The sequence below is a fragment of the Oncorhynchus tshawytscha genome, linkage group LG08 (genome assembly GCF_018296145.1).
Source record: "Oncorhynchus tshawytscha isolate Ot180627B linkage group LG08, Otsh_v2.0, whole genome shotgun sequence".
Classification (NCBI taxonomy): Eukaryota; Metazoa; Chordata; class Actinopteri; order Salmoniformes; family Salmonidae; genus Oncorhynchus; species Oncorhynchus tshawytscha.
In genome coordinates, this window is record NC_056436.1 from 46,724,681 (window position 1) to 46,741,212 (window position 16,532).

The 16,532-nt window shown below is 40.0% G+C and overlaps 1 protein-coding gene and 1 long non-coding RNA gene across 4 annotated transcripts; one reads left to right on the plus strand and one right to left on the minus strand.

The window, feature by feature from the left end:
• The first annotated feature begins 14 nt into the window (after nt 1-14).
• Nucleotides 15-8,572, plus strand: LOC121846905. Of its 3 annotated transcripts, XM_042325581.1 has the most exons (3): nt 15-354; nt 4,628-4,822; nt 5,371-8,572. In XM_042325581.1, exon 3 carries the CDS (start codon nt 5,793-5,795, stop codon nt 6,876-6,878), a length of 1,086 nt encoding a protein of 361 aa, XP_042181515.1. In that variant the 5' UTR covers nt 15-354; nt 4,628-4,822; nt 5,371-5,792; the 3' UTR covers nt 6,879-8,572. The 3 variants fall into 3 exon arrangements, with proteins under 3 accessions (XP_042181515.1, XP_042181513.1, XP_042181514.1); XM_042325579.1 differs by having other exon boundaries at nt 15-4,822; XM_042325580.1 differs by having other exon boundaries at nt 15-4,822; nt 5,515-8,572.
• A 2,381-nt stretch (nt 8,573-10,953) lies between these two features.
• On the minus strand, nt 10,954-12,744 carry LOC121847000. The gene is made up of 4 exons (XR_006083983.1): nt 12,660-12,744; nt 12,157-12,268; nt 11,936-12,017; nt 10,954-11,756 (listed from the first exon to the last, which is right to left on the minus strand). It is a non-coding gene; the product is annotated as an uncharacterized LOC121847000 (long non-coding RNA).
• Between the last annotated feature and the right edge of the window lie 3,788 nt (nt 12,745-16,532).

Genomic DNA, 16,532 nt, shown 5'->3' on the forward strand with positions numbered 1-16,532 from the left:
AAGCAGGGTCTTGTCATCAATTTTAATCTGACCGAAAGCAGATGTGGGCGTTACTGGGCTGAACAAGCAGGATGCACGAAGTAGGATGGACTCATGGATTGTGTGTATAAAAAGTCAGAGCGAGTGCTCTGAAAATGTGTGTGTTCCGCGGACCGCTCCGGCTTAAGATACTGTTGTATTAAAAGTCTACATTGATTTTCACAAAGTTCCTGGTTGTGTAATATTTGAACCGATTTGCCACTACAGACTTGGCGAGCTTTTTCCAGGAGTGATGAGAGACCGGGGCGTTCCTGGCTGACGGCGGGGTCTTTTGAGCGATCTGGCAAACACGGGTGGCCACCTAATTATAGCAAGGTAAGCAAAGAACTTGCTGTAGTTATAATGTTTGCATAGATTGTTTCGGAGATCCTGTCCCAGTGGGGGGAACGTCAAGTAGGTCTCTCTCTCTCAAATTTCCTAAAAACTATAGAAACGAAATAACTTTTTGAAATTCAATGAATTTGCATGCGTGTGTGTAAGCTTGGGGATTGTATAATGAATGTGCATGTTTAGTGAGTGAGTAGGCGGGGGCGCAGGGCTGCAGTTACCTGCTTATAAAGTCTGAATAAAATAAGTAATTATAGAAATCCTACGATACCGCTTCAAAATATTTACCAGAGGGTCTGAATGGGTAGGTCACTTTATTGATAAGTAATCCTGCGATACCGCCTCGAAATATTTAGCTGAAGGACTGTATGGGTAGGCTACTTTACTGATAAGTAGATAGGGAAATATTCATGGCTACCGCTTCAAGGAAAAGGTCTGTACGGATGAGTATTTAGTAAATAAATACACATGGCTACCGCTTTAAAATGAAGGACTGTACGGGTGAATATTTAAAACACAGAAAGAACGCTGGCCTGATTGTGCGACGTTCAACTGAAAAAGGAAATCCTGCGAATACAAAACGCTCCGTCTAGCTAAACGGGGGTTTATAAATCAGTAGGTCGCGCCACGATATTGCTCTAACGTAGAATAAAGATCAATACGGGGTGGATGAATAGGATATGAAGACAAGCTGATCCGATTAGACAGTAGTCTCGTCATGTCGTAAAAATCCTATAGGATAATACCAGTTTATGTAGAGGAAGTGTATTAAGCTCGGGGATAAACTATAGGTCGTTTTTAGGTAAAAACGAAGAGTATGCGTGAAAAATCCTATAGGATAGTACCAGTTTATGTAGAGGAAGAGAATTAAGTTAGGTAAGAAACTATAGGTCGTTTTTAGGTAAAAACGAAGGGTGTATGTGAAACGAATGTGAATAAAGAAATTGAATGAAAATAAACGAATGAATGAGAAAGAAGAGGAAGAACAGGCTGTGTGTCTGTGACCAACTGGGAATGCGCAGGCCTCTCTGACAGTCAACAGTGTAATTTGAGAAAGAGAGCGCAGTTAACACTCACTGGGAAGAGGAACGAAATCGATAAATATTGGGCAAGATAAGTTATACATAAGTATAAAACATTGACTGGATAATGAGTTGTAAAAAATACAATAGGTGTCAAAAAGAGGTATTAAACAAGGCATTGGTAGCATATAACGGATGCGAAGTAGAAAGAAATAGACTAAAATATACTGGTTCAAATAAATCTAGGCGGTCTAGAATAAAGTGAGAAGTCTAGAATACATATTAAAAATATCACGAGCCCCGTAAACAAGATAGAAAGCTGAAATTTAAAAAATAGCCTCAGGAATTAAACAGTAAAATAGGCTAAGAGAGAAAATAGCAAGCGGATAAATAAAGAGATAAGAAAGTGCATTACATTATAAATAAGCTGAATTAGAAGGAAAATTATATGAAATAGGATTTAATACACTGAATAAAGTTAAAGTAATAGTATAAGCAAAGATAAAAACACAGTGATATTTGAGGTGCTGTACTAGAATGAGACATTAAGGCTTCTGTAGAATTCAGTAATACAGTTGTAGACATTATAGAATAGGTTTTACTAGGGGTATTAAGTGATGTGAATAAACTATTATTTGAGAAAGTAGGGTAGATCTGCCTTGGGAAATAGTAAATAAAGTGTATAACGCGATGGGAGTGTTTAGGGGAAATAAATAAGTGACATGGAAACGAACGGACTGTTTCTCCCTGGAATATAGAGATAGCGAAATGTAATAAAGCCATAGAGACGCTGAAAGACGCGAACGTTAATTCTACCAATTCAATTTGGATATAAAGGAGCAGACGGTATAATGTAGATAGGATAAATAAAATAATGAATTGGAACAATCACATAAAACCATAACACGAAGCTTAACTTAACATTCTATCATCAGAAATGCATTACGATAGGGGAAGTGTAAGAAGTTGTAGAGCAGGGCTAACTAAGGGTGGGGGAAAATTAGTGTAAGATGACACTGGAATGTGGGAGCACCCTTTTCAAAAGAACAGCGGCTGATCGTTCTAAGGTTAATATGAATATAGTTTTCTCCAAGCGGTGTATAGTCTGATTTATCAAAAAGTGGTTCATAAAGAGTACATACGTACTAGATCACGTTTTACATAACTTCTAGTAAGGTACCGATGTAATTTACAAATAGCCCCACTTGGAGTCGTTTTGTATTAAAATGGTGGTTTCAATGGTGATAAAATGCGTGGAGAAGTTGTTATTGGTGTCAAAATACGGAGAATAAACGTATATGAAGGATTGCAGAACGTGGTGGTTGGAAGAAGAGCAAATTGTATTGTATGGGTGTTTTCAGTTTCTAAGGGTAGGATACAGATGGCCGAGCAGGGAGGGATTGGGCGTTCCGTGCATGGCTGGAGCTTTTAGTGCATGCTTGGGAAAAGTGAGGGGATTTTTAGCAGATGTGTGATAATGTTGGCTTGCTGATTTAGGTGGCATGGTGAATGTTAACAACATGTACATTTCTTTTCCAGAAGAAAAGGGGTTACATTTTCAATGGTTTTTTCAATTCAGTTTTAGACTGGGTATGCAGAAGGATGGAAGTGCTTTTGAAAGTGTGGTTAAGATGTTTCTAAAGAGAGTGAATACATTATAATGGTGTCAAATGCCCTGAACCCTAATAATTTCCTGTGAAGACTGATCAACTTCACTAGAAATTGTTGGAACAGGTGGGATTGAATTATAAAATGATTGAGCAACACCAGTCTCTATTCAAAGTGTACCATCACTTTGAAATTCCATTATTTCCTTGGGAAAAAGATGAAGAGAGGTAATCTTGAATTGACTAGTTATTAAAATAGGTTTATTTTTATGAAACATGGGTTCATAGTTGAGATTATCAGTTCCCTGGGGTTATGGTTTTTGGGTAAATACAAAATGTGTTTTGTTCATTCTACATATAAAATGGAAATATATGTAAACAAGGGATAACAGTTACTCCAAATAGGTTATTGGAGTGGGAGTTTCTGCAAGCTACATAATCTGTAGCTCATCTGAGAGATTGCCAGTAGAATAAGGGAGTTATCATAGAATGTGATTATCACCACAACAAGTGTGTGTGGAACTCTACCCCACCCTACTGGCTGAATAGTGAAGGACAGCTGTGTCTGATGACCTGTGAACTGTCTCTGGAATGCTATGTACTGGGAGAAGAAAGACTAAAGGGGATAATGACCTTATAGTACCAGGCCACTCATGACAGAAAAACAGAGGCAAAAAGGTGCATGATAAAATAGATGTTACTGGTACTAAAAGTTTTTAGTATAATGTTAATTATTAAAGGGATGATGAACTAAATTGAGTAGGTAAAATTTGAGTTAAAGTAAACACTAAGGACTGTTATCCTGAATATTGGATTGGATAATTTATAAACACCATTTAGTTGTGTTTTTGAATGTAGGAAAACTCTGGAAACTAATCCTGAGACAGGTTGGTTGACAGAACTTGCAGAATATTAGAATAAGGGTTTTTGTTTCTTTTATTTTACAATATCATTGTAATTGGAGTGATACATTGGAATGACATAAGTAATTGAATAAAAAGTATAGTCTGTTGTGTGATTAACACCCAAGGATGAAGAAGATATTACAAATAGTGGTAATTTATTGCAAATATGCAGTTATTATAATTTACTTTACTATTTTTCTTGTTTGGTAAATTTATTTCTGTTTTGAGGAAAATAAGAGTCTGAGGGGAGACTGATAAATTGACTAAAAATGATTTGAGAATGTTTAAGTATGTATCAAACTATGGGAGGAAATTAGGAGTAGTGACTTATGTGTTATGGTAACAAAGGGGGGTGTTATTTCTAGAAACAATGTGTATTGATAGACAAGATAATTGACAGTTGGTCTTGTAAAGATATAGGGACACTTCTGAAATGAAATAGAACATTACACACACCTAGATTATGGTAAAAGTAATAAGTAGTGACATTTTGAAGAAGCTTAGGACTTAGTTTTGTTAGGATTGGATATTCTTTCAACTGGAAGACACTTGACTGAGTACATGTTATTTTTACAGCAGTTGCTGTAGGGACCATAACTTGGATATCATTATGAATATTTTTGTGGCAAGAGGTCAGGTATTTGAGACAGAATGTTTACATAACAGAATGTTTACATAGGGCTGTAATTTAAGAAAGTCTGTTGTCAGGAAATAACCCATGTGTTAGTATGTATGTTCCCAGGAAAAGAGCAGTAAGATGCCAGATGGAAGGGCATGGGCTGAATTCTGGAGACTGAGTGTACATCAAGATACACCGGGCTGGGGATATACTTCTTACAGCACCTGCAGTGGTAAAGATCGTCATGTCTCTCTTTGATGGGTGCATAAGTTTCACAAGAAGTAAGGTCCAGCTGAATAATGGGTGAGCTTGAAAACACCATGACAGAGGACGTGAAACAAAACAAAAGAGAGAGAGAGAAACTAGATTCTACTGTAGACATACTGAGTTGAGTTTGGGGGTTATTTGGTTTATTTGATAATGTATCATGGGAATAAGGATAGATATTAGGGTAATTGGACCTAAACCACATGTTGAAGGCTCGATGTGGAAGCCCATTCAGTGTTGAATTACTTCAAGAAGAAATAATGTTGATTAAGGTTATGCACATGCTTATCAGTTGATATAGAGCAATTGGGGAACTAAAAAAAATAAAAAAAATAAAAAATGACATGATTTGGGAACACCTCTCAGAACCTGTGGCCGAAAGGGGAAGACTGGATAAAAGCATGAGGAAGCTAATTAGGGCCTCCATTTTTGTAGAGTCCAGCAGAAACACATCCTGAAAGCATAGAGTCGGGTGAAGAGAGAGTGGGAATTGTCATGGTCTTAGATTTCAATATTTATGAATACAGTCATGCATAACACATAACATTGTCAATACTGTCATGTTGTGTCTTTTGTTTTACAAGTCTTTTGTTTAGGAAACCAGATGGAGAAGGGTTTTCCAGCTTCAGCTGGAATGTCAGTTTGTGTGATGAGTGATGGAAGTAAGAGAATGTATGGTGTAATCATAGAACAGAGGCCATAAGTCTTTAAGTATGAATGCCCCACAGAAAGAAGGCAGAAACCTGAACCAGGACGAGAGGTTCCACATCTGATGATCCAAGGAGACCAGAAGGACCTCTCCCAGTGGTACCAGGAGATCTGGTCTACATCCGAGTGTTCCGGAGGAAGTGGGATCAGCCGAGGAGGGAAGGACCCTACGAGGTGGCAACGGCCACAAACAAGGCCGTCCAAGTGAAAGGAAGCAATACGTGGTATCATCTAAACCACTGCACCCGAGTCCCGACGGAGAGAAGGACACAACCATACAGAGGTGGGGACACAGAGGATGCTGATTCACCAGAGGGGACCCCGGAGGGAGCAGGAGCAGCGGAATCGATCAAAGCCCCAGGGAGGACTCAAGAAATTGGCAGACCAAATACAACGAGTGCATCAGCTAACACACTCCGAAGAAGCACCAGGGGAAAAGAGCCTGAAAAGAAAAGAGCCTGAAAAGAAAAGAGACAAACGACCAAAGTTTCCTCCAGTATGGCCAGAAAGCCCAGAAGTGGGAGGGGGTAACATGTCTGCCACTCCTGATGATATACCTGTTGGGGCAGGCCTCTTTGACAGAAGCCCTCTACAGAGGGGCTCCGAGGTATTGCCTAAAGAATGGGAACATCTCTTCCCTGAAATGGATGCCTTCTCAGATGGAAGCCAGGTTCGGCCTGAGGAGGGAACAACAGGAGAAGAAAGCGGAGGAGAAGCATTATACCAAGAGCAGAAGGAGAAATCGTGCAAGGAAGAACAGAAATCCTGCAAGATGAAAGAAATGGGGATTTCCCTACAATTGATTTTTCAGCTCTTACCTGATCTCCATAATGAACTATTGAAATTAGGACCACGAAAGAACAGTGACAATGACAGAATAAGAGCGATTGAGGACAATACGAAGATGATGCACGCACTCACCATCAAGATAAATGATAAAAGCAGGAAGAGAAGAGAGGAACCTGTCGAACGAGGTAAAAAGACAGGACCTGTTGATAGGTTTAAGTTTCATGTTCCGCCACAACTTCTAACAGAACTAGGGGAACAGAGGACAGGTTATGTATGGAAGAAGAAACCTGTACCAGAGGAGCCACTCTGTGGATGGACGCGTCATATAACAAAGGGAGAAGCTGTTTGGGACCCCAAAGGATGTGATCTGACATTAACCAAATATGTGGAACACTGGGAGTTTATCATGAACAAGATAACACTAGCAGAAGGTGGAGAATTTGAAATTGAAATAGCAAGAATAGGACTGAGTGAAGGAAACAGTTACGAATATGTTAAATTGGGTCCTATGCCAGCACCTGAACAAAAACTGCTGGTGACAACCAAAGTAATGACAACAATGGTGGCGGCTGCTGTAACGACCAACTACCACTGAGATGACACCAACTGCTCTTACCAAGCAGACCACGGCAATCACAAAGACACCTGACACATCAGAGCCAAAAGGATTCTTTAATGAGATTTGGAATTCTTTTTCAAACTCAAATGATCTATCTCATGACAAGAACATTGCCAAGATGACAGATATAGATGTATCAGACTCAGAATCGTTCAAAGGCACCACACAGGAAGAAGAGGTGAAAAACGAATGTACCTGAACCTGCATCGTTTGAAGAAATGTGTTAAATGTAAAATGTTCAATATTCAGAGAAAGTATTCTATTCCCTTGTGTGACATAGAATGTAGGATTGCCCATGGGAGTACTAGAGGCAGGACTGTGTTGAACAACACTGGGTTGGGTGACAAGGATTGTGCTGCCTATAACATTTGAACTGAATTAAATGGACCTTTGTTAGATAGGAACACTGTGATTAAAGGAATATATGAATGTTTTTACAGCCATAACACCGAAGGTATTGATGTAGGTAACACCACTGTAGAATGTGATACTATTTGGGTACTAGAGACTACAGGGGTTGATAGCGAATAGAAAAGGGTTGTGTGGTAAAAACAAACTGTTGAATGTACTGCCAGATGGATGGATTGGGTCTTTGTACTTTAGTTAGAGCAATTCAACAGGTAACCATTATTAAATCACCCCATGATGACTATGTTAACTCTAGAGTTAAGAGGGCGTATGAGAAAGATGCTGAGGTATACCTTGATGCAATTGGACAGCCTAGTGTGGTACCTCGGGAGTTTAAGGCAAGAGATGAAGTTAAATCTGGATTTGAATCTATATTTTTGTGGATAACACCAAATAAGAACTTAGAGTGGATTAATTATATATACTATAACCAACAGAGATACATTAACTATACTGACTCGGCTCTAACTGCGTTGGGGGAACAGGTACAGGCTACCAGTAAAATGTCTTGGCAAAATAGACAGGCTCTCAATTGGCTTTTGGCAGAGAAGGGTGGAGTTTGTATTATGTTCGGGGATGATTGTTGCACTTTTATTCCCAATAACACTTTGCCTAATGGATCCTTTGCAATCGCTATGGCTAAACTTAAAGGTTTACGAGAAGAGGTTAAGAAAAATGCTGGGGTGGACTCTCATGTTTGGGATTGGTTGGACGTAGCATTGGGAAAATGGGGAGCCATGTTTGCTAGGATGACCTTTATGCTGGGAGGGGGGATATTGGCTCTGGGTATTGTATTTTGTTGTGTTTTACCCTGGGTGAAATCACTTGTGATCCAGACAACGGTTAAACAGATGTTTGTAAGTAGAGCTGACACTCTGGTGATAGTTAATCCTGTGCTGGGTAGGCCAGGCCTCTATACTGATGGGAATGGACAGTTATGCAATGTGGTTGGTGGACCCCCTGACTGCCCTTTTGGTAATCCAAACTGCCTGTATGGAGTGGTCTCTGGAGGTGGTTACACTTGCCAGGGTTTTCATAAGGATGGTTTACATGTTGATGCTGACATTCCAAAGTCATAGGACAGTCAACTGATACGTATCCACAAAAAGGGTATTTTCCATAGTAAATACAGGGGTACTATGTATTTCTATTTTTGCTTTTGGTCTTTTGTTTTAGTATGTTTTGTTGAATGTTTTTGATAGGTATATCAATGGATATATCTGGTTTCTTTTAATTAAAAGTTAGTTTTGCCTTCTAAAATGCTAGGTTATATTTAAAAACATGTAGGTACCAGTGGGATATCCCGGTTATAAGTGTCTATGGACCATGTCCTTAATCTTTTAACAGAGGTTGGTATCATGTTTGTTGAAGAGGTGTCTGGGAGGGAGAATCATGTTGAAAGCTTAAATTTAGAATGATGTGTCAATTTTATTTTGTAACTGCATGGAGGCCTAGTGTTTTCTCATATTCAATTTATTATTTGACTCATTGCTTTATTATATATATTTTTATTTTTCGCGTAGCTGAGAACCTCAGACAAGGTTATGTATTTACATGCTCATGCTTTAACAAAATATGATGTATTATTTTTTGTTACTATACCGAACTAGATATTTTACTCTTATGAAATACTAGAGATGTTTGGTGTAGGTGATTAGGAAGTTTTTTTATTTTTTATTTTTTTTATTGATTTAAAAAAAAAAGTTTTTATTTTTTAAATTTATTTTTTAAATATAATCGACTGTTTATTATTTTCCATTTATGGCCTTTTTAAGTTTTTGGTGCTTATTAAAGCACCAGAGGAGGGTTATGTGGGAGAAATTAGGTACATATATGGATAAATATACTGTCCTATATAAAAGAGGGATGCATTTGCCATTCTGGTAGGGTACATTGTCTATTGTATAGGACAGGAAGCCAGAGTGGGACCATGGGAGTATGGAACAGCTGGGAACACTAAAGTAATGCAGACACATAGACGCCTAGAAATGACTGGACATACAAAGGTCAGAGTGATATACGAAGGAGGGGGTCAGCCAAATGACCCCAGATGAATTACAGATATCAGTTACATCACAGGGGAGACACAAGTCTGTTTAATCTTATACAAACATATGAAGAGAAGGTGACCAGAACAGCTAGTCACAGGAAAGGGGGATGTATATTATCTTTAGGTCAAAAGAAGGGTCTTGTCATCAATTTTAATCTGACCGAAAGCAGATGTGGGCGTTACTGGGCTGAACAAGCAGGATGCACGAAGTAGGATGGACTCATGGATTGTGTGTATAAAAAGTCAGAGCGAGTGCTCTGAAAATGTGTGTGTTCCGCGGACCGCTCCGGCTTAAGATACTGTTGTATTAAAAGTCTACATTGATTTTCACAAAGTTCCTGGTTGTGTAATATTTGAACCGATTTGCCACTACAAATGCAGTGGCAGTAGGGCCTAATATTTAACGATGTGATAGCATGTGTACCCCATATCCTGTGTTTGTGTTTTTTTTTTGTATTATTTAACTTTTATTTAAACAGGGAGTCACACTGAGATTAAACATCTATTTTACAAGACTGCCCTGTAAAAGTTGAAGTCATATTGAACAACTACCAGAGAGAGCATTCTCTACATAGGAATTGGAAACCATATTTTTTTCATATATCAAAATAATACTTTATTGTCAAACAGCAATTACTTACCTAGATAAGGCTTCAACAAGGCCCCAGTTAATGGTTGAACATTATTTCAGTGCCAATGAGTTACACTGAGTGTATAAAACATTAAGAAAACCTGCTCTTTCCATGACATATGCTGACCAGGTGAATCCAGGTTAACGCTATAATCCCTTATGGATGTCACTAGTTAAATCCACTTAAATCAGTATAGATAAAGAGGAGGAGACAGGTTAAAAAATATATTGTAAGGCTTGAGACAATTGAGACATGGATTGTGTATGTGTGTCATTCAGATGGTGAATGGGCAAGACAAAATATTTAAGTCCCTTTGAACAGAGTATGGTAGAAGTTTGTGTCAAGAACTGCCATGCTGTTGGGTTTTTCACGCTCAACAGTTTTCCCTGAGTATCAACAATGGTCCACCACCAAGGGGGGAAACTCAATAGGAAGGTGTTCTTAATGTTTTGTTCACTCAGTGTAGATCAATCCCTAGCATATACTTTCATTTGTATGTGTACTGATACTGTAAATACAAATTATATTAATGTTATCTACAATATATTATAATACCGTAAGCCTCCCTGCTGCAGGGGCATTTCCTCCTATAATTCTGAGCTGATTTTCTTCACTTCAGCAATATTTTGTATCTTTGTTCATTTTCACATTTATTGTGATTGGAATGGCACTGTTACTACAGGAGATGATGCTATCATAAAGTATTTGATGTAAGTATGTAGGATAATTACCCATAATGCTCACTGACTGAACATTCAAAATTACCATAGCAATTATTGACGCATTCACATGCCATCGGAAACTTGGAACCTCAGAGTTAAAATGAATGTAAGTTATTAGTGTAGAGCTTCCTACTGGTGGATTCTGATACTTCACAAGTGGGAAACTTAAAATCGTCATTCCATAACGAGTTAGTGAGTCAGAAATGTCAGAATTTCCTAGTTCAACTTGAAGTGCTTTCTATGATGTAGGGCAGGTCAGTAACCAAATTATTTTACTGTGCCCAGTCGCACACAGACTTTTATGGTCACACAAGTTGCCACCGGTGGATTCAAAATGAGTAGCCTAACAATTATTTACATGGCCCCAGGTACATTTGCAACCAAATTATTTTTCTGTGAGAAATCAATAATAGTTGCACTCATAGGGTAACAGTCAGCAATTGACAGTGAGCAATGAGCAAGATAAGCATAGACGGGAAGTTGACAATAGCTTATTATTAGTGTAAAGAAATTGTATTTCTATGGTTGCAATCCTCAAAGATTGAATTGCATTGAATTGAATTAATCAGATCCAATGATTTACAGCCCGTAGGGTGGGGTACCGCTAGTCATCATTATTATAATCACCATCTCAATCATTATCACCATACCATCATAGACTTATTCTTCTGTATCTGAGACTCATCTGACACTACCTTAGACATGGCAGTCTGCAACTCAATACACTGCCCCTGCATGGTGTTCAGCGTCCCCTGCATGTGGTTAATTGAATGCTTAACATCGTTCAGCAAAATCTGAATCTCAAGCCTGCAAGAAATCAGGTGGTTCAACACACTGAGATGACGAGAGGCTTCAGACCATGCCCATTGGACCATCTTTAGGATTCTTTCTCACTTAACACCAATCTAATTAGGAATGTAACTTTGTGCAGAAGATGTTACTATCGTGTTATTTAGAAGAAAAAAAGTGTACTTTGTCAGGCGCCAAAAGGATGATGGCATGTCTCCCTGCTCCAGTGAGCTCTGCTGGCAGGTCTTGCTCACTGTTGGAGCAACGGGAGCCAAATTAGAGGAAAAATATCTATGGTTGTTCAGCAATGAAACGTTCATGGCAAAAATGGGGATTGTCCTTCCCTGTGAAAAGAATAACAGCTGGGGTTTACTTTCTCACTATTAGATATTGTAATACAATCTTTAAACCCATCAGAAGTGTAGTGCTTACCTCCATGAAAATATTGGTCCATGTTATTTATGGCTGCATTGTCCCAATGTTGACCACTAGTTCCAACTTGTGATGAGAAGGTCTTGATGAAACGATCAAGTCAACATTTTGTTAGACATTTCAGAGATAGCATTAACAATTGTACACGAGACAGTGCTTCCAGATATTGAGATATCTTCCTTCTGAGGTATGTAAAAAAAATATTGTGTGTGAGTACTCACATGAAAGGTATCCATGATTCTAGATGAAGCCAATCATGTATGTGATTACCATCCTATGGGTCAGCAATGGAATGATTGCTACACAGCTTTCAGGAGACTTTATGTCTTGGGCCTGGATGAATCATTGAAATACAAGTAATATTGTGAATTTGTGATGAATAATTGCCATTGTAATTTGGAATATTCCATCAAAGTTATTTGTTTTGACAGTCAAAACAACTAACTCTTACGATTAATCACTTGACTTGAGTAATTTGAGTTGACGGAAGTAGCAACTTTATATTCTGACCTAGACACTGACTTGTGCAATGCCTAATGCATAATCTATGCATGTTATTGGCTCATCATAGTATATAGCCGAGGGTCTCATAGTCCAAAAACAGCATTGGCCATTGGACTGCTCAGTCAAAACAACTAACTTTTACGATTAATCACTTGACTGGAGTAACTTGAGTTCGAACTAAAACATTAAAAGTAGGCTATAGCTTGATGCATATCCTTACCTTGGACAAGCGTATCCAAAAGGCCTATCCAGTCGTGCGTGAAGATACCTTTAGGCAGATAAAAGTGCGGTAAAGGTTGAGACACGCTCGGTAATGTGAATCTGTAACACTGATATAAGAGCACGTTTTCATTTATAATTTACACTGTAGAATGACCTGCAAGCCAATCAGAATCTAGTTTTAAACAATACCGTGGGTTCCATGGAACGTCACAAACATATTAGGCCACTTGCGTCACAGATTACAGTCACTGAACATGGGTTTAATAGCTATATTGACTATATGTACAGTATATGCACATCGTATCGAATTGAGATTACATTTACTGCACCACTGTAATTATGTAGCCTAAAGTACTATTACCAACAAATACCTGTTTGTCTGTAGCCATAGCTGTTCTTAACCTGTTGAACTCTGACGCCCTCTGGTGGCATTTTATAAACGATGCATAATATTGTATCCTGCCCTCATAAAGTACATTTCGGTCCTTACAGAAACATGCTTAGTGAAAGGGAAAGGGGAATACCTAGTCAGTTGTACAACTGAATGCATTCAACTAAAATGTGTCTTACACATTTAACCCAACCCCTCTGAATCAGAGATGTGCAGAACGACAGTTAAGTACTGTTAGAAAGCTAAGAACTGTGGGATTCTGATAAGCGTCAGAAACAATGTGACTATTACAGAGCTCGAGATACGGGGGAGGTCCCAATTGTCAGTTGTTGGGGAATAAGAGATTTGAAAGTCTAGGTTCGACATAAAATATGTAACCAATTATTCGCTCTAAACACATTTCCATAGGAACATAGCCATTGTAAAAGCGCGGGGTTTGTGCAACCTTTTTTGTTTTACAGGATATCCACATGAGAAGAAAGCTGAAGTCTCTACCTATCCATTGATGTTAATATTCCTCTGTCTGATTCACAGTTCGTCCACTAGTTAGACGTGGGAGATCACATGAGTTCTCTTGGGCACTTGAAACCAGTTACAATTTGTAACTGGATCCTGGACTTCCTGACAGGCCGCCCCAGATGGTGAGGGTAGGCAACATCATATCACATTGTATGTCCAAGATGGCGTAGCAGTGAAGAGGTGTTTTGTTCGTGTCTCGTGTACTTATGTATTTTTTGTATATATATTTCAATTTAATTTTCTATATCTTTTCGATTTTTAATTCGATTATACCTTCCGGGAACCTGCCTCACCCAATGTGATACGGTATCACATTCAAGAACCTCCAGAAGCTAACCAGCTAATTAGCTATTCAGTCATTGTTCCCCACTGCTAGTGGCTTTTACCTTTTGCACAGATACCAGCCCTGTTCTTAGCCTGGATAATACTCTCCAGTCTACCAGTATTGGACTGTCTCTCCACAACAATGCCAGATTCCTGCCATAATCCCTGGACCACTACTTCTGATCTTCACAGCTAGCTAGCTCACAGCTTGCAGCTGCCTGGGCTTACCTCCGCTGTACCTGCACCCCACCATACCCCTGTCTGCGCATTATGCCCTGAATATATTCTACCATGCCCAGAAATCTGCTCCTTTTATTCTTTGTCCCCAACGCTCTAGGCGACCAGTTTTGATAGCCTTTAGCCGCACCCTCATACTACTCCTCCTCTGTTCCGCAGGTGATGTGGAGGTAAACCCAGGCCCTGCATGTCCCCAGGCACCCTCATTTGTTGACTTCTGTGATCAAAAAAGCCTTGGTTTCATGCATGTCAACATCAGAAGCCTCCTCCCTAAGTTTGTCTTACTCACTGCTTTAGCACACTCTGCCAAACCTGATGTCCTTGCCGTGTCTGAATCCTGGCTTAGGAAGGCCACCAAAAATTCTGAGATTTCCATACCCAGTATTGACCTCCAGTATTGCGTCGCTGATTGCATTGATTGACAGATCATCCCTGAAGTTGTTTTATTACGTAAAAGTGCATTCACATTATGATATTGGCTGAGTTACCGTATAAAATGCGATAGTTTATTTCTTTGGTAATCACTTGGTAAAGTTTTACACGATGGGAACATAGGCTCCAGCCATAGACTTTAACCATGGAGGATAATAAGGTAAGCCTATGAATTGCTAACAGGAACCGCTGCACCGTCTTTTTTTATGCTGCGGCAGGAACCACAGGGTTTACAGGACATGCCGGTAGGGGTGCCGCAAGTAGTGGCAGCTGGGTGGCGGTGTGGGCTAACGTTAATGTGCCGCTAATATTAGCATTTTTAATATTGTAAAAAAATTTATGCATTATAATAACCTATGGGACTTGTTATACATCAAACCATGCTTCTACACCTGCATTGCTTGCTGTTTGGTGCTTGCTGTTTGGGGTTTTACGCTGGGTTTCTGTACAGCACTTTGAGATATCAGCTGATGTACCAAGGGATATATAAATAAACGTGATTTGATTTGAAATATGATCCTTGCAAAGATAACAGCAGTAGGCTATTTATCATAATTCTACCTAAATTATTATTATAATAATAGGTGACTCCATAATGCATTAATTACGAATCTTGATATCAGGCAATAGGGTTAGGGTTAGGGGTTAGGGTTAGGGGTTAGGGTTAGGGTTAGGGTTAGAGGTTAGGGTTAGAGGTTAGGGGTTAGGGGGTTAGGGTTAGGGTTAGGGTTAGGGGGGGTTAGGGTTAGGGTTAGAGGTTAGGGTTAGGGTTAGGGTGAGGGTTAGGGTTAGAGGGTTAGGGTTAGGGGGAGGGGTTAGGGTTAGGGTTAGAGGGTTAAGGTTGGGGTTAGAGGGTTAGGGTTAGGGGTTAGGGTTAGGGTGGGTTTGGGGTTAGGATTAGGGTTGGGGTTAGAGGGTTAGGGGTTAGGGTTAGGGGGTTAGGGTTAGGGTGGGGTTGGGGTTAGGATTAGGGTTGGGGTTAGAGGGTTAGGGTTAGGGGTTAGGGTTAGGGGAGGGTTAGGGGGTTAGGGTTAGGGTTAGAGGGTTAGGGTGGGGTTTGGATTAGGTTTAGGGTTGGAGTTAGGGTTAGAGGGTTAGGGTTAGGGGGTTAGGGTTAGGGTTAGGGGGTTAGGGTTAGAGGGTTAGGGCTAGAGGGTTAGTTAGGGTTAGGGTTAGAGGTTAATGTTAGGGGTTAGGGGGTTTAGGGTTAGGGGTTAGGGGGTTAGGGTTAGGGTTAGGGTTAGGGGGTTAGGGGTTAGGGGGGTTAGGGTTAGGGTTAGGTGTTAGGGTTAGGGTGAGGGTTAGGGTTAGGGTTAGAGGGGTTAGGGTTAGGGTTAGAGGGTTAGGGTTGGGGTTAGGGTTAGAGGGTTAGGGTTAGGGGGTTAGGGTTAGGGTTAGGTTGGGTTTAGGATTAGGGTTGGGGTTAGAGGGTTAGGGGGTTAGGGTTAGGGTTAGAGGGTTAGGGTGGGGTTTGGGTTAGGGTTGGGGTTAGGGTTAGAGGGTTAGGGTTAGGGGGTTAGGGTTAGGGTTAGGGGAGGGTTTGGGGGTTAGGGTTAGAGGGTTAGGGCTAGAGGGTTAGGGTGGGGTTGGGGTTAGGGGTAGGGGAGTGTTAGGGGGTTAGGGTTAGAGGGGTGGGGTTAGGGTTGGGGTTGGGGTTGGTGTTAGAGATAGGGTTAGAGTTAGGGGTTAGGGTTAGAGGGTTAGGGTTAGAGGGTAAGGGTTAGAAGGTTGGGGGGGGGTTAGGGTTAGGGTTACGGGTTTAGGGTTAGGTTCAATGAGTAACAGACGAATCTGGTGTGCACTGGCACAGGCAACCTCTTTAGGATAAATGGTGAGACTTATGTATTATATACTTTAAATGACTAGGAAAAGCTATAAAAGGAAGACCAGAGTCAGACATTAAAATAAGGCTTAGGTTAAAAGCCAGAAATTCTAAACTAAGAAGAAAGGCCAAGTGCCAAGTTCAGA

Excerpts from the sequence above, each read along its gene's own strand:
- LOC121846905 (XM_042325579.1), top strand. The coding sequence starts at position 5,793 with ATGCTGATTCACCAGAGGGGACCCCGGAGGGAGCAGGAGCAGCGGAAT.